This window comes from Muscardinus avellanarius, assembly GCF_963383645.1.
Source record: "Muscardinus avellanarius genome assembly, chromosome: 2".
Classification (NCBI taxonomy): domain Eukaryota; kingdom Metazoa; phylum Chordata; class Mammalia; order Rodentia; family Gliridae; genus Muscardinus; species Muscardinus avellanarius.
Window position 1 is genome coordinate 20,027,361 of NC_137787.1, and position 24,882 is coordinate 20,052,242.

The following is a 24,882-nucleotide window of genomic DNA, read 5'->3' on the forward strand; positions in this document are numbered from 1 at the left end:
TGAGTACCACCTTGACCCTGCCTGGCTCCGGGGGACCCACAGAACCCACAGATTCACCCAGTAGCTGGGGTCTACACTGATGTGGAGGTTCCCATCCAGGAGCTATACCTGTCTTTGTTGCCAGGAAAGCAGGGGAATGGGTCGACCAGAAAAAGGGGTCCTCTTCAAATAAGACTCCATTTGGGATTTTGTGGACCCCGAGAGGCATGTCTAATTTCTGAAGCTGAGGTGGAGCAGTGGAGAAACAATCCAGAGGGGCTGCCCCGCCTCGGGCTTGACTGACTTGGTCTCCACTTACCCCTTGGCATCCTAGAGTGGGTGAGTGGCCCCTTAGAGTGCAGCCAGAGGAGGTCTTGGTCCTAGGATAAGGGTGCTCTTCCCTTGGGCAGCCTCCCTGTCCTCATCTCAGTGGGGCTTGGGCGTGTGGGAGGGTTGGGCTTCTTCCTATTCCCGCTCTCTGGGGCCTGACGCCTTCTCCTCCAGCAGCTGTGGAGCCAGGGCATCGAGGGCTGGAGTGGAGCAGACACTGTCCATGGAGCTGGTAGGGCCATGTGCTTATCTCAAATCTTTGTTTGCAAAATGTTTTGTTTACAAACAGCTAGTCTTTGGGGAGACTTAGGGATTCCAGGAAGGGCTGGGAGCGGGGACTTTCTCTCCACTGAATAGAAAATGAAACAGTCTGCCCCCCATCAAAGGAGCAGATTCTAACTTCATGCTGGGGAGGCATCAGTGCAGGCCCTGGGAATGACTGGCCAGCATTAAGGCCCCCCTAGCCTGGAGGTAGTGCTCTCCTTGGGTTATTACTACTGTGTCTTTGAATCAAGGAGGCTGGTGGTAGAAATAAAGGCCAAGGATTCTATCTCACTCTTTCTGGCTAGTAGGCATGGCAGCAGGTGAGCAGCACCTGGGTCTGAACCAGGGTCTCTTCTTCCTTTTCACTGGCAGGTGGACAGGGTGGACAGGGGGCGGCGGTGATGGCGCAGTTTGACACTGAATACCAGCGCCTAGAGGCCTCCTACAGCGATTCACCCCCAGGGGAAGAGGACCTGTTGGTGCACGTTGCTGAGGGGAGCAAGTGTGAGTTCTTGGACAACACAGCCATAACTGGGGCTTGGGAAGAGTTGGTGGAGGAACACTGAAGGAGCAGGGGGCTTTTGTTCCTCCAGGGTTCTGACTTCTCTGCTCCTTTTCCCCCCCAGCACCTTGGCACCATATCGAAAACCTTGACCTCTTCTTCTCTCGAATATCCTTTGTGTCTTTGTGTTGAAGCTTTGGGACCTTTAGCCCCTCTCTGAGCCAGGTTCCTGATGGGATGTTGGAGTGGGTTCAATTCTAATCCCTAGAAGAGAAATGGAGATCCTCCTGAGGCTGAAAGAGGCTAGTGAAATAATGATCATTAAAAATAATGATACCCCACATTAACCGAGAGCTACGTGTCCATGTGCACTTTGTGGTGTTGATTTATAAGGAACCTTTCTATGGGTGATCCTCCTTTCTGATGGATTGCTAATAATCATAATAATTACTGTCTTTTGACTCATTCTTAGTCAGTTCTGTGTTAAATATTTTGCATGCATTTTCTTAGACCTAATAATCCTATGAGACAGGTGTTACTATTCCTAATTTGCCACAATGGACAATAGCTTAGAGAGGTGATGTAACTTGTTTAAAATTGGACACTAGAAATTCAGAGCCAGGACTTAAGCTTAAGTGTGTGATACCAAAGTCTGTGCTGTTTGTTACTGGAAATTGAACCCAGGGGGCACTCTACCTCTGAAATATACTCCCAACCCTTTTATATTTTGAAACCGGGTCTTGCTGAGTTGCTGAGGGTCTAAGTTGCTGAGGCTGGCCTCAAACATGTGGTCCTCCTGTCTTAGCCTTCCAAGTACTGGGATTATAGACATGTGCCACCATGCCTGGCTAAAGTCTGCTCTTCACTGCTATTTTTTGTTTGTTTGTTTCTTTGTTTGTTGTGGGTCTGGGGATGGAACCTAGAGGCATTTGACCTCCAGGCTACACCCCCTGACCAATTTTTTATTCTTAATTTTGAAACTGGGTCTCACTGAGTTGCAGAGGCCCTCACTAAGCAGCTGAGGCTGTCCGCGAACCGTGATCCTCTGGTCTCAGTTTCCGGAATGCTAGGATTACAAGCGTGTGCCGCTACGCCCGGCTCTTCACTGCTATTTTTACTGACCTTTTTTTCTTAACACTTAATACGTGTATAATCTACATCAGAAGAATGGCTTCACGTGTATGCTCATTGGGGAGATCTTTGAGCTCATGTAAGTATACGAAGGGACGGATGATGTGTTGAAGGGATACATCTCAGTCTTTCCTTTCCTTGTGCTCATCCCTGGCCCATCTGCCAATGCAACTCAGTCCCAGCTCAACACTTTGCAAACCTTTATAGTTTAGGACCAGATGTGACACCAAAACATAGTCTCACCATTTGCAATAAGACTTCCCAAGTCCTGTCTTCCACAGAGAACTCACTTTTATCATTTCATCAAAGCCGAGGTGGGAGATGCGTGGTCCGGTCAGGAGGTCTCAGAGATGGTAGCTACTTACAGGAGTGAAGAAAGAGTCTCTTTTCTACCTGGTTGCACCTTCTGCCTGCTGCTGGGCAGGGAGTCTTCTGAGAGGACGAAGCCATATGATATTACCAGAGGGAAAAGAGTTGGGAAGCCCTCTCAATGTGAAAAGATTTCACATTTTCAAGAAGGCTTTTAACTACCATCTCAAAAGGATCAGAGGCTACAGACCTGAGATTATAATCATAAAACCTCTGAAAGTCAAGTCTGGTGCTGGTGACAGATTATTCTGAGGTGAGGAAAGCAGGCTGATTCTAAGGTGCCTGAGACTAACAGTAAAAAATAGGAACTGATTTGAGCCTGTGAAAGTCCCACGAGGCTGAACAGTAGGAAGAGCCCCTTCGACGTCCCATCGTGTTCAGCTATTTCCACACTCTTCTCTTGCCCCATATTGTATCACTGGTGCCTCTCTGACTTCGGACTGCACCCCCTCTTCCCAATTCCCCAGGCAGTTCCTCTTCGTGGTTGCCTTCACCACCTTCCTGGTTAGCTGTGTGGACTATGACATCCTATTTGCCAACAAGATGGTGAACCACAGTCTTCATCCTACTGAGCCCGTCAAGGTCACTCTGCCAGATGCCTTTCTGCCTGCCCAAGTCTGTAGTGCCAGGTGAGGCTGAAGGTCAAAGGGCACTTGGGCCTATAGTTGTGCCAGCAGGTAGAGAATAAAATGGAGTATGGGCAGCGACCCATACCCCAGAATTCAGGCTCGGGCTCAGACTGGCACAGGATAACAGCATGTCTCCAAGACTTCTTCCTCGAGGGACACTCCACCTCCTCTCCCCTTTCCCCACTAGGATTCAGGAAAATGGGTCCCTTATCACCATCCTGGTCATCGCTGGCGTCTTCTGGATCCACCGGCTGATCAAGTTCATCTATAACATTTGCTGCTATTGGGAGATCCACTCCTTCTATCTGCACGCTCTGCGCATCCCCATGGTAAGCGTGGCAATTAGGCCATTAGGACTACACAGGATATCTTGGAAATGAAGAGGTGTATTCCTGGGCACCACGTGTCCATGTATATCACTGGCAGGTGTGCTAGTGAGCTTTCTGTAACAGGGACAAAATACCTGATCTTATGAGCTTATACATAAAAAAGATTGAGCCAGGCATGGTGGCACATGCTTATAATCCCTGTACTTGGGAGGCTGAGACAGGAAAATGGCAGGTTCGATTTGCAGCCAGCCCAGCTACAACTTAGACCCTGCTTCAAAAATAAAAAGTAAAGAATAAAAAATAGGGCTGGGGATGTAGCTCAGAGGTAGAATGCCCCTGGGTTCAATCCCCCATAGTGCAAAATAAATAGATAAATATTTTAAAAAATATTTTATCTCACAAAACTGTGATTTTAGCTCACAGTTTTGGAGGTGTCAGTCCATGGTTAGTTGGCACACTTGCTTTTAGGCCTGTAGCAAGGCAATACATCAAGACTAGAGCATGCTCAGACAGTAGGATCACAGGTTCGAAACCAGCCTCAGCAACTCAAGACTCTTAGCAACCTAGCCAAACCCTTTTTTATTTATTTTTTATTTATTTATTTATTTATTTATTTATTTTTGGTGGTATTGGGGTTCCTGGAAGCCCTTCTACCTCCGGGCTACATTCCCAGACCTATTTTTACATTTTTATTTGGAAACAGGGTCTCCTAAGCCAGCGTGCACGGCTGGCTTCGAACCTGTGTGATCCTCCTGTCTCTGCCTCCCAAGCGCGGGGATTACAAGCGTGCGCCATCACGCCTGGCCCAAACCCTTTTTTAAATAAAAAATAAAATAGGGCTGGGGGTGTAGCTTGGAGGTAGAATGCCTCTGAGTTCAACCCCCAGCACCGTACACCCATACACACACACACACAAAGATAAGAGCACATGGTAGAGAAATCCTGTTCATGGCAGCTAGGAAGAAAAGAAAGACAGGAAGGGCCTGGGGTCCCAAGTCCCAGTAACTTCTTAAAGGAGACGATGGTGAGGTCCTGATGACCTGGCTTCCTCTCAGGACCGCACCTAAAGGTTCTACCACTTGCCAAGAGTGCCACCAGCTGGGAATCAACCATTAACACCTGGGCCTTTGGGGAACTTGCTGGATCCACACTACAGCAATAGGTCAGGGAGCATCTGCCTAAAGGCTCTGCTCAGTTAAGCATACAGTCTTGGCCCCTCACAGCTGTGCGGGGCGAGGGCGAGGTAACAGTTCCACCTTCCATACCTTGTTTCTTCCTCACTCCTCCCACAGTCTGCCCTTCCATATTGCACGTGGCAGGAAGTGCAAGCCCGGATCGTACAGACCCAGAAAGAGCATCAGATCTGTATCCACAAGCGTGAGCTGACGGAGCTGGACATCTACCACCGCATCCTCCGTTTCCAGAACTATATGGTGGCCCTGGTCAACAAGTCCCTCCTGCCTCTTCGCTTCCGCCTGCCCGGCCTCGGGGAGGTCGTCTTCTTCACCCGCGGCCTCAAGTACAACTTTGAGCTGATCCTCTTCTGGGGACCTGGCTCACTGTTTGTCAACGAATGGAGTCTCAAGGCTGAGTACAAACGCGGGGGGCAAAGGCTGGAGCTGGCCCAGCGCCTCAGCAACCGCATCCTCTGGATTGGCATCGCCAACTTCCTGCTGTGCCCCCTTATCCTCATCTGGCAGATCCTCTACGCCTTCTTTAGCTACGCTGAGGTGCTGAAGCGGGAGCCAGGGGCCCTGGGAGCACGCTGCTGGTCCCTCTATGGCCGCTGTTACCTCCGCCACTTCAACGAGCTGGAGCACGAGCTGCAGTCCCGCCTCAACCGCGGCTACAAACCCGCCTCCAAGTACATGAATTGCTTCTTGTCACCCCTGCTGACACTGCTGGCCAAGAATGGGGCCTTCTTCGCTGGCTCCATCCTGGCAGTGCTGATCGCCCTCACCATCTATGATGAAGACGTGTTGGCCGTGGAGCACGTCCTCACCACCGTCACGCTCCTCGGGGTCACCGTGACCGTGTGCAGGTGGGCCGGGGCAGCGGGTGGGGGCCAGCAGACTAGTGTTCTGGGGAAGGCTTACACCTCATGATGGCCCTGATCCTACTAGGTCCTTCATCCCAGACCAGCACATGGTGTTCTGCCCTGAGCAGCTGCTCCGCGTGATCCTCGCCCACATCCACTACATGCCTGACCACTGGCAGGGTAATGCCCACCGCTCGCAGACCCGGGACGAGTTTGCCCAGCTCTTCCAGTACAAGGCAGTGAGTGGAGTTGGAGTCAGGGCCTGCTAGAGATCGACTGGTAGCTTGGTTGGTGAGGGCTGGGCTCCTTCCTGCTCCCGTATGACCTTGGTCCCCTCCCTTTTAGGTGTTCATCTTAGAGGAGTTGCTGAGTCCCATTGTCACACCCCTCATCCTCATCTTCTGCCTGCGCCCTCGGGCCCTGGAGATCATAGACTTCTTCCGCAACTTCACCGTGGAGGTTGTTGGTGTAGGAGACACTTGCTCCTTTGCTCAGATGGATGTTCGTCAACACGGTCACCCTCAGGTACCGGGAGAGGACTGGGGCAGGTGGCCAGGGATGAAGCTGGCACATAGTGTTCTTGGATAAACTGCCAAAGGCCACCCTGTCTGAGCCAACAAGTCATGAAAAAGCAGCCCTGTTCCTGGGCAGCCCTACACGTGGTACTGTTTGGTACACTGCTTGGTAACCAGCAGCCTGGGTTGGATTTCAGCCCTTATTTGCACCACTGGCCAAACTCTCTTGAGGAAGGGACAACACAAACAACTGGCCTAGCAATGTGGCCGCTCCTAGGATGGGTACAGGGGCCCTGGACAAGACATGACTGCCTTGTAGTCTCTGTCCTCCAGGGGCAAGGCCTCCCTCCTAGCAAGAAAGGTACAGGGAGGGTTCTTGTAAGGGGACAGGCGTGCTCAGTGTGTCTCCCTCATGCAGTGGCTGTCCGGCGGACAGACAGAAGCCTCGGTGTACCAGCAAGCTGAAGACGGGAAGACGGAGCTGTCACTCATGCACTTTGCCATCACCAACCCTGGCTGGCAGCCACCTCGGGAGAGCACGGCCTTCTTGGGCTTCCTCAAGGAGCAGGTTCAGCGGGACGGAGCGGCGGCTAGCCTTGCCCAGGGGGGCCTGCTTCCTGAGAACGCCCTCTTCACATCCATCCAGTCCTTACAATCCGAGTCCGAGGTGTGTTCCTGGGCACGGGGAGATAGGCAGAGTGGACTCCAGGAGTGGGGGGTTGAGGTCGGGCGTGGAGTAGCAGGTTTCCTTCTGTCTGTTCAGTCTGTGCCATTGGGTCCCAAGGCACAGAAGACATCTACTCTGCCCTAAGAATCCTACTCACCCTTTCTTTCATAGCCCCTCAGCCTGATTGCAAATGTGGTAGCTGGATCATCCTGCCGGGGCCCCCCACTGCCCAGAGACCTGCAGGGCTCTAGGCACAGGGCTGAAGTTGCCTCTGCCCTGCGCTCCTTCTCCCCTCTGCAAACCGGGCAGGCCCCCACAGGCCGGGCTCCCAGCACCATGACAGGCTCTGGGTGAGTAGAGGTGGGCCCAGGTGGGAAGCATGACAGCAGCCCCCAGCAACTTCTTTGGGACTCAAAAATGTTGACAGATGGGGCTGGGGCTCAGTAGAGTGCTTTCCTTGTATGCATGAGGCCCTGGTATTCAATCTCCAATACCAGGAAAAAATAAAAAATAAAAAGAAGTGTTAGAGCTAGGCAAGGTAGTGCATGCTTGTAATGCCAGCATTTGGGAGGTTGAGACAGAAGAATTGTGGTTCACGACCAGCCTCAACTACTTAGCGAGGCCCTCTGCAACTTAGTGAGACCCTGTTGCAAAATAAAGAATAAAAAAATAGGGCTGGGTGGTATAGCTCGGAGGTAGAATGCTCCTGGGTTCCATCCCCAGTACCTAAAAAAAAAAAAAAAAAAAAAAAAAAGAGGTGTTAGTCGGGCATGGTGGCGCACAATTATAATCCTAGTATTTGGGAGGCTGAGACAGGAGGATTGCAGGTTGGAGGACAGCCTCAACAAATGGTGAGACTTTCATCAAACTAGTAAGACCATGTTTCAAAGTAAAAATAAAATAGGGCTGGGGGTGTAGCTCAGAGGTAGAATGCCCCTGGGTTCAACTGTAATACTAAAAAAAGAGAGAGAAGTGTTGACAACTGCTGTCTGTCTGTGGGGGGACAGGGTAGATGCCAGGACAGCCAGCTCCGGAAGCAGTGTGTGGGAAGGGCAGCTGCAGAGCCTGGTGCTGTCAGAATATGCATCCACCGAGATGAGCCTGCATGCCCTCTACATGCACCAGGTGAGCGGGCCGCGGAAAATGGAACATGGTTTCCAGGCCCTTCTGTGCCACTTACCTGCTCTGTGAGCTCCGCTCTCATATATACCCTCTGAATAGCCTCTGCGACCAAGCGTCCTCTCGTCCCTCCCACTGTCCCTTCCCCCGCCTTGAGTCCTGAGATACCCAAAGGCTCCCTCCCCTCACCTCTTGCCATTACCTCCTCAGGCTTCCTCTGGCCGCACCCAATAAAAGCCTCCCTTGTCCACCCTCCTGAATCGTCCTGTTTTGCTCCATGGCATTGGGCACTATCTAATTTACTATGTCCTTTTCTCATTCAATTGCTATCTCTATTCCCCTCAATCACTTCCACCAGTGTATACGCCCCAGAGGCCTGCAGTTTTCCCATGATCAGTTTGTTCCTGGATCAAATAAATAGGCAGGAGAAAATGAGGGCCCTTACCACTTGTCCACAGGCTCTTCAAGGGGTTTGTTGAGAACTTAACCTGTGCCTGTTAACACCACAGGTGCTCTGGGTCAAGGATTCTAGGTGAGGGGGCGTAAGTGGGAACTGGCTCATACTATGGTGGGAGGGGCGGTTTCAGACACTTTTCTGTTCCCAACTAATATGCCCTCCGACTTCCACAGCTCCACAAGCAGCAGACCCAGGCCGAACCCGAGCGGCATGTGTGGCACCGCCGGGAGAGTGATGAGAGCGGAGAGAGTGCCCCTGAAGAGGGGGGAGAGGGCACCCGGGGCCCCCAGCCTATCCCCCGCTCTGCCAGCTATCCCTGTGCTGCTCCCAGGCCTGGAGCACCCGAGACCACCGCTTTGCACGGGGGCTTCCAGAGGCGCTACGGGGGCATCACAGGTAGCACACCTGGGGGCACAGAAGGAAACAGGCAGCAGGGAAGGGTGGCTTTTTAAGGGAATAAGAAGTTCCCAGGGATGGGGCCCAGAGCTAACCCCTCAGGCAGTTAGTTCTTGAGCCTTTCTCTTTATAATGATATAAAGTGTTCCATTTGTGTTCGTTGTGTCTAGACCCTGGCACAGTACCCCGGGCTCCCTCTCACTTTTCTCGCCTGCCTCTCGGAGGGTGGGCTGAAGATGGGCAGCCGGCATCAAGGCACCCCGAGCCCGTGCCCGAGGAGGGCTCCGAGGATGAGCTTCCCCCTCAGGTGCACAAGGTGAGTGCCCCAGGGCCTGAGAACAGCCGCCAGCAGTAGTAACTTCCAGGAGAGGAAGGTGCCCCACCTCTGCAGAAGTATCACCCCCCAACCAGTATACTACCCTTTCTTTACTCAGCTGCTCTGAAGCCCAGGGCTTGGTTTTCCCTTCACTTACCTCCCCAGGAACCCAGCTTTCCTTTATCCCTAGGCTCCCGTGGGGCAAACGGATAGCTGTAGAGGGTTTCTATGACCATCCATTTTCTCTCCACAGGTATAGAGAAGGCTGAGAGAGTCCCCATGCCCCGGGATGGAGGCCACAGCTGCCCTTCCATCCCACCCGCCCACCAGGGGAGGGTTTCTCTGAGTTTTGCCCGGCTCCACGCGTGTGGTGTTTGTGTGTCTGTGCCTGGCCAAGGGAGGTGCCAACGCCGGGCTTGCCACAGCCCCAGGAGAAGAACCTGGGGCCTCGGAACCAGGGGCGCACAAGACTCTAGCCTGGTTTGACGCTGGCCCCCTTGGCTCAGAGTGTGGTGCTAGAAACTGGTCCCCAGCCCTGCCCCAGTACTGCCACCCACCCCTGCAAGTCTCCAGAGGGCTGCCCACCACAGAAGCTGCCAAGCAGGGAGAACCTGTGCCAACTGTGGAATGGGGAGGTTGGGCCTGGACCCTGGACGCCTGCAGCCCACCCCGGATGAGCATCGGCTGCGGTCCTTACCTCACCCCGGTTCTCGCCAGTGCTGCAGCCGGCTCACCTCTCTTCTGCGTCCCACACATCACTGGCATGTGTGTGCTGCTTGCTCCCCTTCTGTTTGGCTTTTGATTTGTGTTGGAGTGGAGATCCTGGCTCCCAGCTCCCCTACACTATTTTTTGACACTAAGAAAGAAGACTTCTCATTTGTAGGAGCAGGATGGAAATTCTTTGCTGCCCTCTGTAACTTTTAGGGCCCCTGGAAGACTGGGACCTTCCTGAGCCCCCACTGCTGCTTATTGTCCCCCACTACCTGCACACGGGACAGACAGGGCTAGAGTGTGACCTCAACTGTCTGCATCCCAGCGAGAGAGCGCTCTGACCCCTAGAGGGGGGCAGAGGAGCGAAGGCCTCGCCCTAGGCTTTGTTTGGGCTGCGTATTGCATGCTGGGACTCCTACCCTCTGCCACACCCTGTCCCCAGCTCTGATCTGCTGCTGGAGAGTGAACCCTGTTGTCCAAGCTCCCCATGGAATGGGGTGGGAACCGGCCGTGTACAGCTTAACCCTTAATAAAGAAGGGACTTTGACCAGGTCCTGGCTTGTTGTCTCCTGTAGTTAGGTTCCTAGGCACAATAGAGGTGGGGTGCCAGGCACCTGGAGACCAGCCCGGGATCCTGAGGCAAGGCGGCCTAAGCCGCTGCTAGGACACACCGAGTTAATAAGCTAAGCAGAAGGGTGGTTTCCTACGCACAGCTCTGTGGAGGTCAAGGTCTCCAGTAGGACAGAGCGGTCAGATTTCCCGCCTTGGGCGCGTGACCAAGTGGCTCGGCCCCTACTATTTGGCTCTCCTCGGGCGCACTACTGCCTCCGCCCCTTCGGAGATCTTTGGCCAATGGGGGCCCTGGGCGGGGCCGGGCGGCGCAGCCTCCCGCCGAGCCTTCCGGTGCGCCCGCGCCCGCCTGGCGGAGGGTCCGGCTGGGGCGAGCGGGCGCGCCCTGCGTGGCGGCGGCGCGTGCGCGCGGCGAGCGGGCGGTGTGGCAGGTCCACGTGCGTCCCTCCCCGCGACCCCTGCGGCTTGGCCCGGGGCGGCCCCATGACCCAAGGCATCCGCATCCGCGCCCCTCCCTGAGCGGCCAGTCGGGTTCTCGGGCCCGCACGCCCAGCGGCTGCACATTGCCATGGTGACTGTGGGCAACTTCTGCGAGGCCGAGGGGCCGGCGGGGCCGGCCTGGTCTCAGGGTGGCCTGAGCCCCTGCTTCTTCTTCACGCTGGTGCCCTCGACGCTGATGGCCCTGGGGGCTCTGGCCTTGGTGCTGGCCTGTCCCTGCAAGCGTCGGGAGCGGCCCGCTGGCACCGACGCCGTGTCTTGGGGGGCCGGCCCTCGGGTCGCTCCCTATGTCCTGCAGCTGCTGCTGGCCACACTTCAGGTGGCTCTGCCCCTGGCCCGCTTGGCTGGCCGGGCCGGCACCGCCCGGGGGGCCCCGCTGCCAGGCTACCTCCTGCTGGCCTCGGCGCTAGAGAGTCTGGCCAGTGCCTGTGGCCTGTGGCTGCTCGTGGCAGAACGGAGCCAGGCACGGCAGAGTCTGGCAATGGGCGTCTGGATCAAGTTTAGACACAGCCCGGGTCTCCTCATCCTCTGGACGGTGACGTTTGCAGCTGAAAACTTGGCCCTGGTGTCCTGGAACAGCCCACAGTGGTGGTGGGCAAGGGCAGACCTGGGCCAGCAGGTGAGGGATCTTGCCCTGAGGAGGGACGCATTGATGGCAGGGCTTGGGAAGAGGTACTGCTTTTCTGGACCTACTGGCTCCATGCTTAGGGGTGACTTAAGAAAAAGGGAGCTACTGGCGCCCCAGGGAGCTGATAGCCAGCTGGTGGGGTGTGTCAGTGCTGAGTCACTGTGGGTTATTTTTCTTTCTTAAGCCTGTTAAGTGTTGGGCCCTAAGGAGACCTGGGTGTTCCCAGTAGTAGTGTGATGGTTTGGGCTCACATTCATACTGTCTGCACATGCTTCATTCTAGGTTCAGTTTGGCCTGTGGGTCCTGCGATATGTGGTCTCTGGAGGGCTGTTTGTCCTGGGGCTCTGGGCCCCTGGGCTTCGTCCACAGTCCTACACCCTACAAGTTCAAGAGGATGATCAAGATGTAGAAAGGAACCAGGTATACCTAATTTTTTTGAGTCCTGGGGTCTTCTTTTTTTTTTCTTTTTTAAATTGTGCGGGGTATGGAACCCAGGGCGTTGTGGATGGATGCTAAGCATGCGCTCTTCGCTGAGCTAGATCCCGAGCCCTTCTGAATCCAGGGATCTATCTTAATCTCATTCCCCTGTTACAATGACTGGTACTCCCACAATGAATTAGTTCTTTCCCAAAGGTCAGTTTGTGACCCAGTAGTTTTTCTGACCCCATACGGGATCACCTGTGGGTCTCAGAACCCTGGGAGCAGCCCGGGTGTGGTGGCGCACACTTGTAATCCCCGTGCTTGGGAGGCAGAGACAGGAGGATCACACAGGTTCGAAGCTTGCCGTGCGTGCTGGCTTAGGAGACCCTGTTTCCAAATAAAAAAATGTAAAAATAGGTCTGGGAGTGTAGACCGGATGTAGAAGGGCTTCCAGGAACCCCAGTACCACCAAAAAAAAAAAAAAAAAAGAACCCTGGGAGCTCTAGCCCTCTATATTCCTCCCTGGAGGGTTTCTAGCTAGTACATCTCTTTTTTTATATCTGAGCATCCCTCTCCTGTGTGTGTGATCATCCTAGGTTCGGTCAGCAGACCAGCGGTCTACCTGGCGAGACTTTGGCAGGAAGCTCCGCCTGCTGAGTGGCTACCTGTGGCCTCGGGGGAGTCCAGCTCTGCAGCTGGTTGTGCTCATCTGCCTGGGGCTCATGGGGTTGGACCGAGCACTGAACGTGTTGGTCCCCATCTTCTATAGGGACATTGGTGAGGGGGGAAAAGGACTATAGCCCAGCCTGCTGGTTCTTCATGGACCTGGTGGCTGGGGTAGCCCTGACTTAGGGAGGTGGGGGGCGTTGGGAGCTGGTGAGCAGAAAGAGGCCCTAGCTGGTGCCTGGGGTGCTGAGGTAAGCCATGACCTTTTCCCCCCCAGTGAACTTGCTGACTGGGAAGGCCCCTTGGAGCTCCCTGGCCTGGACTGTCACCATCTATGTCTTCCTCAAGTTCCTCCAGGGGGGTGGCACTGGTAGTACAGGTATGTGGGTCTCTGCACGCCCCCTGGCTGGCATCAGCCCTTCCCACAGGCATTCCCCCACCCTCCCTCCCCTTCAGGTATTTCTCCCCCGCTAAGACCTCTCGCATCTTAGTGTGGGGCCTCAACCCATACGTCCTACCGAGACCCCCCACACACACACTCCCACAGGCTTCGTGAGTAACTTGCGCACGTTCCTGTGGATCCGGGTGCAGCAGTTTACCTCGCGGCGTGTGGAGCTGCGCCTCTTCTCCCACCTGCACGAGCTGTCGCTGCGCTGGCACCTGAGCCGCCGCACTGGGGAGGTGCTGCGCGTCGTGGACCGGGGCACATCCAGTGTCACAGGACTGCTCAGGTGGGCGCTAGCGGGGAGGATGTGTGGGCGAGTAGGGCCGCCCACCTCCACTTCTCCTCTTTCTTTTCTTTGGGAAGTTGTAGGAGTGATACATACAGGCTGTCATCACTCAGATCGTGCAGATAAGAAGAAATCTCTTTTTTGAACTCCACTCACTTCTCCAGAGCGTCCCACTCTGTTTAGCATGTTGCATTCTGCTTTTTTTGCTTTTTCATTTATTTTGGTGCACACTGCACACTCACAGAACTAATGTAGTAATTTGGAAGTTTTTCCTAAAACAAATTTCATCAGGACATGTATCATTCTTTTTTTTTTTTTTTTTGTGGGACTGGGAGTGGAACCCAGGGGCATTCTACCTCCAAGCTATGCCTCCAGCCCTATTTTTTATTCTTTATTTTGAAACAGAGTCTCTCTAAGTTACAGAGGGCCTCACTAAATAGCCGAGGCTGTCCGCGAACCACTATCCTGTCTCAGCCTCCCAGATGCTGGGATCACAAGCGTGCGCCACCACGCCCGGCTATGACATGTTTCATTCTGAGTAACTTATGGAAGTACATTTTCATGTATGTGAAGATCACCATCGCTCAAAATAACTGACAGAGAAGATTCTGTGTTGTAGGCATGCTATGGTTTATTTAACCGTCTACCTCTCAAGGGGCCTTGAGATTGATTCCAGTCTGTTGCTATCGAAAATGAAATATAATGAAAGCTAAGGAGAAATGGATCATAGGAGGGACTCTAGATGAAAAAGGAAATCCTATAGAGGATCAAACAAGACAACCTAAATGAGGGGATGGGAGGGGGGAAGAAGGAAATTCTCTAAAACATGCAATGTACTTAAACATATCGAAGTCAACCACTAAGCCAAACAAGAGAAGGAGGGATGGGGAGGGAATGGGGTAGGAATTGGGTAGGGGTTAAATCGGTGATGTGTACATGTATGTACACACAAGTTTTTACCCCAATAGGATGTTTGAATATAATGCACCGATAAAAAATTTTAAAAAATGAAATATAGCCAGGCGTGGTGGCGCACACTTGTAATCCCTGCGCTTGGGAGGCTGAGACAGGAGGATCACCTGGGTTCGAAACCAGCCTCAGCTACTGTGAGGCTCTCAGCAACTTAGTGAGACCCTGTTTTCAAATAAAATATAAAAAAGGTCTGGGAGTATAGCCCAGAGGTAGAAAGCCCCTGGGTTCCACCCCCAGTACCACCAAAAAAAAAAAAAAAAAAAAAGAAAGAAAGAAATATAACACTATGCTGGGTGTGGTGGCTCACACTTGTAATCCCAGTACATGGGAGGCTGAAGCAGGTTTGAGGACAGTCTCAGTAAGTAGTGGGATTCTCAGCAACCTAGCGAGACTCTGTTTCAAGATACAAAGGAAATAGGCTCAGGGTGTAGCTAGGAGGTAGAATGCTCCTGAGCTCAATCCTTAATCACACATACGTGCGTGTGCGCACACACAAAAATAAGACAGTGACAACCCTAGAGGTAGGGCTGCGGGGTCTGAGCCCCGGACCTTTCTGTCCCTCGCCTCGCCTTCCTAGCTACCTGGTGTTCAACGTCGTCCCCACGCTGGCTGACATCGTCATCGGCATCATCTACTTCAGCATGTTCTTCAACGCCTGGTTCGGCCTCATTGTGTTCCTGTGCATGAGTCTCTACCTCAGTGAGTGCTGTCCAGTGGAGCCGGCTCCCTGAGCTAGCTAGGAACGCCCTTGGGCTGGGCACCGCCCCCACTCGGTGACTGGTCTTTGGGAGGCTGGGGATCTGTGGACTTGATGAGGGTCCAGCTCCTCCTGGCATAGGTGGTAGGTCTCCTCCTCTGTTAAACCTTAACTCAGCCTGGAGAGAGCCAGGGGGCGGCATCCTAGTCACGTTAGGTCCCTGCTGTGGCTGCAGGTCAGAGAGAAATCTCATTTGTGCAGCAAGATGCGGCTTGCCTTCGCTAGTTCCCCAAAAGGTGCCTCCCCTGTGTGAGTCTTTGCAGGCTGCAGAGGTGTCTCCCATCCAGCTCCTTTCCTCGGGGAGCTTAAGGCTCTCTCCTGGGTCCCTGGGCCCCGTGTGGGTTTAGTGTGTGTGGCAGGTAGTGGATATTGCCACTCGGTTTCCGCTGCTGGTGTGATGGCGTATTCTCCCTCCGCCTCTTCCTCTCTCTCTCCAGTCCTGACCATCGTGGTCACTGAGTGGAGAACTAAGTTTCGCCGGGCTATGAACGCACAGGAGAATGCCACCCGGGCGCGAGCAGTGGACTCTCTGCTAAACTTTGAGACAGTAAGGGAGGCTTCGAGGGCAGTGGTGGGAGGAGTGGAGATGTGGAGGAGTGTGACGGGCTACGGTGATGAGCTGGGGAGCAGCGCTCCCCAGTCCTGAAGGCGGGTTGGGGATGCAGGAGGGGTCATCTGAGCCGCACACTGTGTCTGACATCTTCAGGTGAAGTACTATAATGCCGAGGGTTATGAAGTGGATCGCTACCAAGAGGCCATCGTCAAGTATCAGGTGAGGGTACCAGTGTGTGGCCCCCTAAATGTAATGCCTGTGGCATTGCCAGGGCTGAGAGGAGAGCTAGCCTGGCGTGAGCCTGGCTGGGAGCTGGCAGTGGCCGATGTGTACATTCTTCCCTCCTGTGTCATCGCTCTCAGGACCTGGAGTGGAAGTCAAGCGCTTCACTGGTTTTACTGAATCAGACCCAGAATTTGGTGATTGGACTCGGGCTTCTGGCTGGCTCCCTGCTTTGCGCATACTTCGTCAGTGAGCAGAAGCTACAGGTGAGGCAGAATCGTAGACAGGAGGGTGGGGACAGGGGAGAAGGACCCAGGGGCCGTGTCTGAGCCACCAGGCTCCTGGATGGGAAGCGGCCGGGCAGGAGGAGGAACAGCCTGCAGCCCCCCTTGATGCCGGCTTCCTTGGGTCTCCACAGGTTGGGGACTTTGTGCTCTTTGGCACTTACATCATCCAACTATACATGCCTCTCAACTGGTTTGGCACCTACTACAGGTAACCTGGTCCCTGGCCCTCACTTTTTGGGGGTACATTGCTATTTCTCGGCCCTTCAGAGGAGCCCTAACCTTCACCCTTCTGGCAGGATGATCCAGACAAACTTCATTGACATGGAGAACATGTTTGACCTGCTGAAAGAGGAGCCAGAGGTGAGTGAAGAGAGGAGGGGTGTGTCGGTGTGGGGGCATCTGTTGTGTCTGCACAACTCCAGGTGGTAACAGCAGCGCGCCTTGGCTGCTCTCCCAGGTGAAGGACCTTCCTGGCGCAGGGCCCCTGCGCTTCCAGAAGGGCCGGATCGAGTTTGAGAACGTGCACTTCAGCTACGCTGAGGGGTGAGCCCTCCCACTTTGCCTTTCCCGTGGCCGTTTGCACACTGTCTTCCTGCCCCCATGCTGCTGTGAACCTCGACTTTGCAGCCCACCACTACAGGGGAGGAGAGCCGGGGCAGGGGAGGGTAGCTTTGGTGTGGGAAGGGTCTGCTGACACTACCCACACTTCCTTACAGGCGTGAGACTCTGCAGGATGTGTCCTTCACGGTGATGCCCGGACAGACCCTGGCCCTGGTGAGTGGAGGCGCAGCCACTTGGCCCAGACTCCTGAGCTTGCTTCATTGTGTCCATGGTGGCTCCTGACAGGCTGGGGAGTCGGAGCCATTATGACAGGCAACAGGATTGAACATGGCAACCTGCATGGTTTTGGTGTCTTTTTTTGAGTGGGAACCTCAGAAGCCAGCGGGGCTGAGTATGTGCCCGTGTTTCCAATGCAACAGGTGGGCCCATCTGGTGCGGGGAAGAGCACAATTTTGCGCCTGCTGTTTCGGTTCTATGATATCAGCTCTGGCTGTATCCGAATAGACGGGCAGGACATTTCACAGGTAAGCTTGCTGGAGAGAATGTAATATAAGGATCTATGAGTGGAATAATGGCAAGGCCCAGGTGTCCAGAAAGTCAAAATTGTCACCCTGCTGGGCGTGATGGTGCATGCCTGTAATCTTAGTACTTGGGAGGCTGAAACAGGAGGATCGCAGTTCACAGCCAGCCTCAGCTATTTAATAAACTTATGGCATCCTGTTTCAAAACAAAGAATAAAAAAAAATAGGGCTAGGAGTGTAGCTTGGAAGTAGAATGCCCCGGATTCAACCGCCAGTACTGCAAAAAAGATGCACCATACTGAGTTCAATCCCCAGTCCAAAAAGACCAAAAAAAAAAAAAAAAAAAAAAAAGACTTCCTTTTAAAAAAGCTGGGAAAGCCGGGCGTAGTAGTGCACACTTGTAATCCCAGCATTTGGAAAGCTGAGACCAGAGGATCATGGTTTGTGGCCAGTCTCTGCTACTTAGGCCCTCTGCAACTTAGTGAGACCCTATTTCAAAATAAAGAATAAAAAATAGGGCAGGGGTGTAGCTCAGAGGTCAAATGCCCCTGGGTTCCATCCCCAGACCCGCAAAAATAAATTAAATTAAAAAAAGATGGGAGCCGGGCGTGGTAGTGCACGCTTGTAATCCCAGCATTTGGAAGGCTGAGACAGGAGGATCGTGGTTCACAGACAGTCTCAGCTACTTAGTGAAGCCCTCTGCAACTCAGTGAGACCCTGTTTCAAAATAAAGAGTTAACAATGGAACTACAGTTGTAGATTGGAGGTAGAATGCCCCTGGGTTCCATCCCTAGTCCTGCAAAAAAAAATAATAAAAACAAAAAATAGCCGGTCATCGTGGCGCACGCTTGTAATCCCCGTGCTTGGGAGGTGTAGACAAGAGAATCACGCAGGTTCGAAGCCAGCCATGCTGGCATAAGAGACCCTGTTTCCAAATTTTAAAAAGTATAAAATATGTCTGGGAATGTAGCCTGGAGGTAGAAGGGCTTCCAAGAACCCAAGTACCACCAAAAAATAAAGAATAAGCCGGGCGTTGTGGCACACGCTTGTAATACCCATGTTTGCGAGGTGGAGACAGGAGGATCGTGCAGGTTCGAAGCCAGCCTTGCTGGCTTAAGAGACCCTGTTTCCAAATAAAACATATAAAAATAGGTCTGGGAGTGTAGACCGGAGGTAGAAGGGTTCCATCCCCAGTACCACCAAAAAATAAATAAATAAATAAATAAATAAATAAATAAATGAAAAAAAATTAGGGCTAGAGGTATAGCTCAGAGGTAGAATCCCCCTGGGTTCCATCCCCAGGACCACAAAATAATAAATAAATAAATAAATGGATAGATAAATAAATAAGCTGGGACCTTCCTCCACACTATGACCTGCAGGCACACTAGTGAAATAGTCATGGATGACTCGCTGCTGCCATACAATGAACATATCAGTAGCAGGAAGAGGAAGCAGGCAGTGGCAACATTTTTTCTTTTTTTGTGGTGGTGGGGATTCAACTGAGGGGCATTCTGTCTCTGAGCTATACCCCCAACCCTATTTTTAAGTTTTGAAACAGGGTCTCATTAGGTGGCTGAGAGTCTCACTGCATTGCTAAGGCTGTCCTCGAACCTGCAGTCCTCTTGTCTCAGACTCCTAAATACTAGGGATTACAGGGACACACCACCATGCCCAGCTTTTTTTTTTTTTGCCTCGTGATATTGGGAATTGGACTCAGAGGTATTCTACCTCCAAGCTACACCTTCAGATTGATTTATTTAGAAACAGGGTCTCAAGCCGGACATGGTGGTGCACGCTTGTAATCCCAGCATTTGGGAGGCTGAGACAGGAGGATCACAGTTCACAGACAGCCTCAGGTACTTAGTGTGAGGTCCTTTGTAACTCAGTGAGCCCCTGTTTCAAAATAAAGAATAAAAAATAAGGCTGGGGGTACAGCTCAGAGGCAGAATGCCGCTGGGTTCCATCCCTAGTATTGCAAAAAACAAAACAAAATAAAAAAAACCAGGGTCTCACTAGGTTGCTGAGAGCCTCACTAAATTGCTGAGGCTGTCCTTGAACCTGCGATCCTCCTGTCTCAGGCTCCCAAGTCCTGGGATTATAAGCATGCAGCACTAGGCACAGCTGACACACTTTCTTTTTATAGATGGAGAGGCAGACTTGGAAAGATGGAGCAATTTGCTTAGCCAGCAAGGCTGTGCAGTGGTAATGACAGGATCCTAAGGCCTTGGGCCCCATCCCAGGTGCTTCCTGCCAGCCAGGCCTGCAGGCCAGGCCTGGGGAATCTCACTGGGCTGGGTATATGGTCTTTTGGCCCCAGGTAACCCAGATCTCTCTCCGGTCTCACATTGGAGTTGTGCCCCAAGACACTGTCCTCTTCAATGACACCATTGCCAACAATATCCGCTATGGCCGCATCACCGCTCGCAGTGACGAGGTGGAGGCTGCTGCGCAGGCTGCAGGAATCCATGACGCCATCTTGGCTTTCCCCGAGGGTGAGGCTGCTCTGCACAGTCCCTCCCCAGCCCCATGTAGTCCTGCTAATCCCTCTGGCCTCTGCTCCGTCCCCTCCTCGCCCACCTGGCCACTGGAACCAAGTTATTATGTGTGACTTGAGGGCGATGGGTAATATCCACAGGGTACGAGACACAGGTGGGCGAGCGGGGACTGAAGCTAAGTGGTGGGGAGAAGCAGCGCGTCGCGATCGCCCGCACCATCCTCAAAGCTCCAGACATTATTCTTCTGGATGAGGTAAGGCCCCCTCCTAGCATAGACCTCACCAGCCAGGGTTTCACCAAAACCCTTTAAAAGTCTTCAGGCTCAATCTTTTTATTCCTGAGGCCTCGGCCAGTAGGCCGCACCCCCACCCCCCTCGAGATCTTTGCGCGGTGGGAGCATTTTACCCAGACCCTCTCTGTAGGCAACGTCAGCACTGGATACATCTAACGAGAGGGCTATCCAGGCTTCTCTGGCCAAAGTCTGCGCCAACCGCACCACCATCGTGGTGGCACACAGGTACAGGACTAAAGGATGGGGCAGCTGGCCGTGTGGGCCACTTCCATTGGGGCAGCGGGTAACTAAACTCTGACTTCTCAGGCTCTCAACGGTGGTCAACGCTGACCAGATCCTTGTCATCAAGGATGGCAGCATCGTGGAGAGAGGAAGGTGAGCCTGCAGGATGAACAGGGCAAGGGCTTCTGGAGGGGCCCCCTTGCCCATTCCCTCCGTCCTCTCCCTCTGGGCTGTAGAAAGACCTCTCGGGTAGAACTGATGATTGGTGCTGACACTTGACTCCTTGTCCCAGGCACGAGGCTCTGCTGTCCCAAGGTGGGGTATATGCCGACATGTGGCAGCTACAGCAGCGGGGCCAGGGAGAAGCCTCTGAAGACACCAAGCCCCTGACCACAGCGCGATGACACGGGTCGCGGCCTCTTCCCCCACAAAGGCTAACAGAAGGAAATAAGATGTACCTCTTTCCCCTGGCTTATTTCATCCTGGTCTTGGAGTTTGGTGCTAGCTGTTGTGAAGGAAAGGAAACCTTCAGAAAAGCACTTTTGGGGGGAAATAAAAGTATGGACTGTGCAAGGATCACTGGCCTTGTCATGTAGGCATCGCAAGGGGCCTCTACCATAAGGAGAGGTACATCTAAGTTGGTGGATCATTCCTAATAGGGCCTGTTTTGGACTGGAGAGGGGCAAGAAACACACTGCTTGGATGTCTTACTAACTGCCGGGATCTTTATTCTTTCCAGGCCCCTCCCTGCCCACTGCATGTGGGGGCAGTCCTGGTAAGGAAATGACATGATAAAGCAGCTCAGAGCGGGGCCTGGTCAGCACCCACCCAGGGGCCCACCGGGAACGCTTCCCATCCATTCTCCTGCAGCTGGAAAGCGCGCAGGGCCTTTCACAGGCTCGGCGTGGCATGCTCTCTCCTCAAGCTCCCCAGAGCGGCCTCCGCCTCATTCCTGCTTGTCTCTGCACTCCGGGCTGTTGTGTTCCTCCTTTTCCTGTGTACCCTGGAGGTGTGAGGGCCACAGTCCTCCTCAGCTGAGCCTCCCTCCCCAAGCCCAGGACCCTAGCACAGGCTGCAGTTGGACGGCTTCGAGCTGCGGCTCTGCGCCTGGAGCAAGGGTGGGGAAGGAGGAGGAAACGGTCCAAAGTCAAGGAAGAGAAGAGGGGCCTCATCTCAAATCAGCATGGGCTGGAGTCAGTCACACTGACAGTAAACGGTAACCCCGTCCCAATACTCTACTGCTTGAAGAGCTCCACCCACCCCAACTTCTTACTTTCTGCAGCATAAGACCCTCTTTACCCCGTCGTCCTCTGTACCTGTTGCCGTTGGAATTCCGCCTCACTGGCCGATAGTGCTTGGGCTAAAGCCAAGTCTTCTTCCTCCTGAGAACTGGGGGGGGGGGTGACAAGCTAGGTTGGATGACAGCAATACCGAAAATTGCAGCATCTGATCTGTCAGGCATCACTGTACTGAGCACCTCTGGGGACTACCTCAACCCTCATAGCAACCCAACAGGGTAGGTATTAGTCCTCATCGAATAGAGGCAATTAAGGCAAGAACTATTACCTTGCATTAGGTCAGAGCCGTCCCGCCTCCCTGCCTCCAGACGGATCCCTTGCTCACACCCTACCCTCTCTTTCACCCCAGTAGGTACCTAGGGACCTGGGGTTTGGCCTCCGCCAGGGATAGTTCCAGGGCACGTTGCAGAGCCTCGTCCTCACTCTGCAAAGGGAAAAAGACCCGTTTCCTTGGACTTTCCTCTCTACATAAGTTTGCTTCTGTCCATCCAACCTCTGCCCAACTCACCAAGCCATTCTGCAAAGTAATCACTGGAGGGACTGTCCGGGACGGAGATTGGGTTGTAGCTCTATGGCAGACATTGGAGAGGTTGAGGTCAGAGTGTGAAGGGGAAAAGGGAGTGGAGAAAAGGGTAAGGCGTACCTGCTGGGGGAGGTAGAGGGAGGCGAGGTCCCACTTGGGCTGGGAATGGTGCTTGTCGGAGTTAGACCCCGCGCTCTGGAGATGGCAGCGAGTCTGTAGGGGAGAGAAACACTCATGGCATGCCTTCAAAAGTTTGCCTTGCCCAGGAAGTCAGGAGGGAAGTTCCTCCAGCTTGTAAAAACATGAAAAGGAAGCTGAAGACTTCATTAGCCAAAGGGACAGGGCTGAAGCTTCCCAATTTTTAGTGACTCTAGCTGAATCAATTCCAAAATAATGGGATGGCCCCACAGGCAAGGAGAGGGCTCAGTGGCAATTATTACCCTGCCCTACTGGTTGGGTGCCCTTCCCCAGAGCAATCATGGTCCAGTGGGTGACGGTGCTTGATACAGAAGTTTCGTCCACAACGATCGCAGGTCAGTCTCATCATCTCCCGCTGCCGGCAGCCAGTGCGTTCACACTTGTTAGTGAAGATCTGAGGTGAAGTGGGAAAGTTTGAGTCTCAGACTCTAGCCCCTTCTCCAGTCCATCACTGGAGTCAGTCACCCATTTAGGTTTCCAGGCATCCACAGTCCCAGCTGGGTCACTGACCTTTCGTTTCTGCTGTGCTGGATCAGAGCGACAGTCTCTGTCAATGTGCTCTCCCACAGCCCGGTCAGGGGGCTCCCCTCTGGCCACGGGCACGGGCACATTACAGAGGGGGCACACTGGTACCTGGATATCCTATAGTCAGGGGGACAGGAGTCAGTCTGTGGCCCACGTCTAGTCCAGCAAATCTCTGGTCCTAAAAGAACCTGGACATACCCCCGACAAACACAAGAAAACCCCATGTTCCCTAGTACTGAGACTCAGAAAAATAGTAACAGAGGTTGAAACGCGAGGCACAGATTCTGGGGATTCTGCATGCTCCGCCACCACCTCCTTCCACCCTCCCCATCGCCCCCTCACCTTTTGGTAAGCGGATCCACAGTGATGCTGGGCGTAAGCCACATGGTCTGCACAGAAGATGCCCGAGCAGGCATCGCACTTGAGCGGCAGAAAATCTGCAGAGTGGGTAGGATTGCAGGTCCAGTAGGACTTAAGGTCTTTCCCTCTCACTCAAGGCTACCGCCTGGTTTGCTGGACACTGCACTCCTTCCTGTCCACCATCTTCTGAGCCACACCCCCTGGCCACCGCCCTCAACTTCGAGCTCCGCCCCCCTGACTTTTCCAACCCTGAAGCCCACCCCCTCACCCCACCTGCAGTCCCAAGTTTCTGTCCGCTGGGCCCCGCCCCCTACGCGCTCCGCCCCTCACCCAAGCGCTGACAGCTCGGCTCGGAGCAGTGAGCTCCGAGGTCGGGAAACTCCATCGCCGGCCGGGCGGGGCTTCCTGGGGTAAGGGACGAGCGCTGAGTCTCCCTCGGGCCCCGGGTCCGGGTCCGGAGCACCGCCGGCACTCGCGGGGGGCTCCCGCCCCGCCCCTTCCTCTCCCCCGCCCGCCTGGGTTACCCGAGCCCCAGCGTCGGGCGGCCCACGGCTCCCACCTCTCCCTAGGCGCGCGCGGGCGCGCTTACGTCACACGCAGGCGGGCGTGTCCGGCCCGCGCAGGCCCGGTGGGCGGGGCCTGAAGTGCGACCCGCCCCTCTGTGGGCGGGGCCTGGAGTGCGTGCTGGAGTCCTGGAGTGGGTGGCTGCGCACTCCTCTGCGATTCTGAACTCCCGCTTATCTCCGCGAAGGGTTTTCTTAGGCCTGGGATGGGCGAAAGGGCTGGCGAAGGCGAGGACGAATGATATCTTGGGGACTGGGCTGGGGTGGCTTAGAGTCTCATAATTCGTCGTTTGGCCGGGTTCTCACTCCACACCCTCCCACTGACCATCGGTTCAGGGCTGCACCTACTCTCCAGGAGCTGACAACCCCCGTATTTCTCTGCAGTGCAGATTCCTCTGAGCTGCAGATCTCTCCCTCCAGGTTTCAGCTTTATTACCTACCCTTCGTGGTAAGACTTCCTGGGCTCTCCTCCGTCTGAGCTCACTGCGTCTGCTATGTCATCTCCCTGCTTCTGTTTCAGCACCCATATAATCTCATTACAATCAGCTGTCCCCCCTCACCCCCCACACGCGTAAACACAACGGCGAGTAAGGAACCACACACAGAACGTCTACTTTGTTCTGTGTTGCCTAGAACAGAATAGACTCAGATTTCAGTGTAAAGTCAAATCACCTACAGAGCTAGTTTAAAATTCAGATTCCATAAACCGGCCTTGGTGCCCCACCCTTGTAACCTCCATACTTGGAAGGCTGAGACATGAAGATCGCAGGTTTGCGGCCAGCCTCAGCTACATGGTGAGGCCCTTTGCAATTTCGTGAGACCCTGTTTCAAAATAAAGAATTAAAAATAGGGCTGGGGGATGTAGCTCAGAGGTAGAATGCCCCTGGATTCAATCCCCGGTACTGCAAAAAAATAAATAATTCATATTCCAGAGTCCTAGAGGTTCTGATTTCATAGGAAGTACGTGAAGGAATTCTTTTTTTTTTTAACAGTACTGGGGATGGAACCCAGGGGCATTCTACCTCTGAGCTACAGCCCTAGCACTATTTCTTATTCTTTATTTTGAAACAGGGTCTCACTGAGTTGCAAAGGGCCTCACTAAGTAGCTGAGGCTATCCACGAACTGCAATCCTCCAGTCTCAGCCTCCCGAATGCTGGGATTACAAGCGTGGCCACCAGGCCTTGCAGAGTAAGTCTTAATAGATTGCCCATGTATCACACTTCAAAACACTAGCCTAGAATATTCTTAGTGTTTCTGGAGTGTG

At 53.7% G+C, this 24,882-nt stretch overlaps 3 protein-coding genes across 5 annotated transcripts; 2 read left to right on the top strand and 1 right to left on the bottom strand.

The window, feature by feature from the left end:
* Window positions 1–974: 974 nt before the first annotated feature.
* Window positions 975–9,045, top strand: ATG9A (autophagy related 9A; the record flags this gene model as incomplete). The annotated part of the gene is made up of 13 exons (XM_080690145.1): window positions 975–1,077; window positions 1,200–1,243; window positions 2,221–2,285; window positions 3,043–3,204; window positions 3,392–3,533; window positions 4,826–5,574; window positions 5,657–5,810; window positions 5,917–6,096; window positions 6,505–6,753; window positions 6,925–7,103; window positions 7,761–7,878; window positions 8,503–8,769; window positions 8,896–9,045. The coding sequence occupies 13 exons, from the start codon at window positions 975–977 to the stop codon at window positions 9,043–9,045; spliced, it is 2,562 nt and encodes an 853-aa protein (XP_080546271.1).
* A 1,845-nt stretch (window positions 9,046–10,890) lies between these two features.
* On the top strand, window positions 10,891–20,554 carry ABCB6 (ATP binding cassette subfamily B member 6 (LAN blood group); the record flags this gene model as incomplete). Of its 2 annotated transcripts, XM_080689209.1 has the most annotated exons (19): window positions 10,891–11,439; window positions 11,731–11,868; window positions 12,465–12,645; window positions 12,812–12,913; window positions 13,082–13,265; window positions 14,815–14,936; window positions 15,432–15,541; window positions 15,701–15,766; window positions 15,910–16,035; window positions 16,188–16,264; window positions 16,353–16,416; window positions 16,514–16,599; window positions 16,773–16,830; window positions 17,037–17,141; window positions 19,459–19,633; window positions 19,777–19,889; window positions 20,059–20,153; window positions 20,235–20,303; window positions 20,443–20,554. In XM_080689209.1, 19 exons carry the CDS (start codon window positions 10,891–10,893, stop codon window positions 20,552–20,554), a joined length of 2,532 nt encoding a protein of 843 aa, XP_080545335.1. The 2 variants fall into 2 exon arrangements, with proteins under 2 accessions (XP_080545335.1, XP_080545336.1); XM_080689210.1 differs by lacking the exon at window positions 11,731–11,868.
* Window positions 20,555–21,212: 658 nt separating this feature from the next.
* On the bottom strand, window positions 21,213–23,439 carry ZFAND2B (zinc finger AN1-type containing 2B; the record flags this gene model as incomplete). 2 transcript variants are annotated; one of them, XM_080689211.1, is made up of 9 exons in its annotated part: window positions 21,213–21,257; window positions 21,467–21,539; window positions 21,805–21,872; window positions 21,957–22,017; window positions 22,092–22,184; window positions 22,412–22,563; window positions 22,680–22,811; window positions 23,037–23,131; window positions 23,385–23,439. In XM_080689211.1, 9 exons carry the CDS (start codon window positions 23,437–23,439, stop codon window positions 21,213–21,215), a joined length of 774 nt encoding a protein of 257 aa, XP_080545337.1. The 2 variants fall into 2 exon arrangements, with proteins under 2 accessions (XP_080545337.1, XP_080545338.1); XM_080689212.1 differs by lacking the exon at window positions 22,680–22,811.
* Between the last annotated feature and the right edge of the window lie 1,443 nt (window positions 23,440–24,882).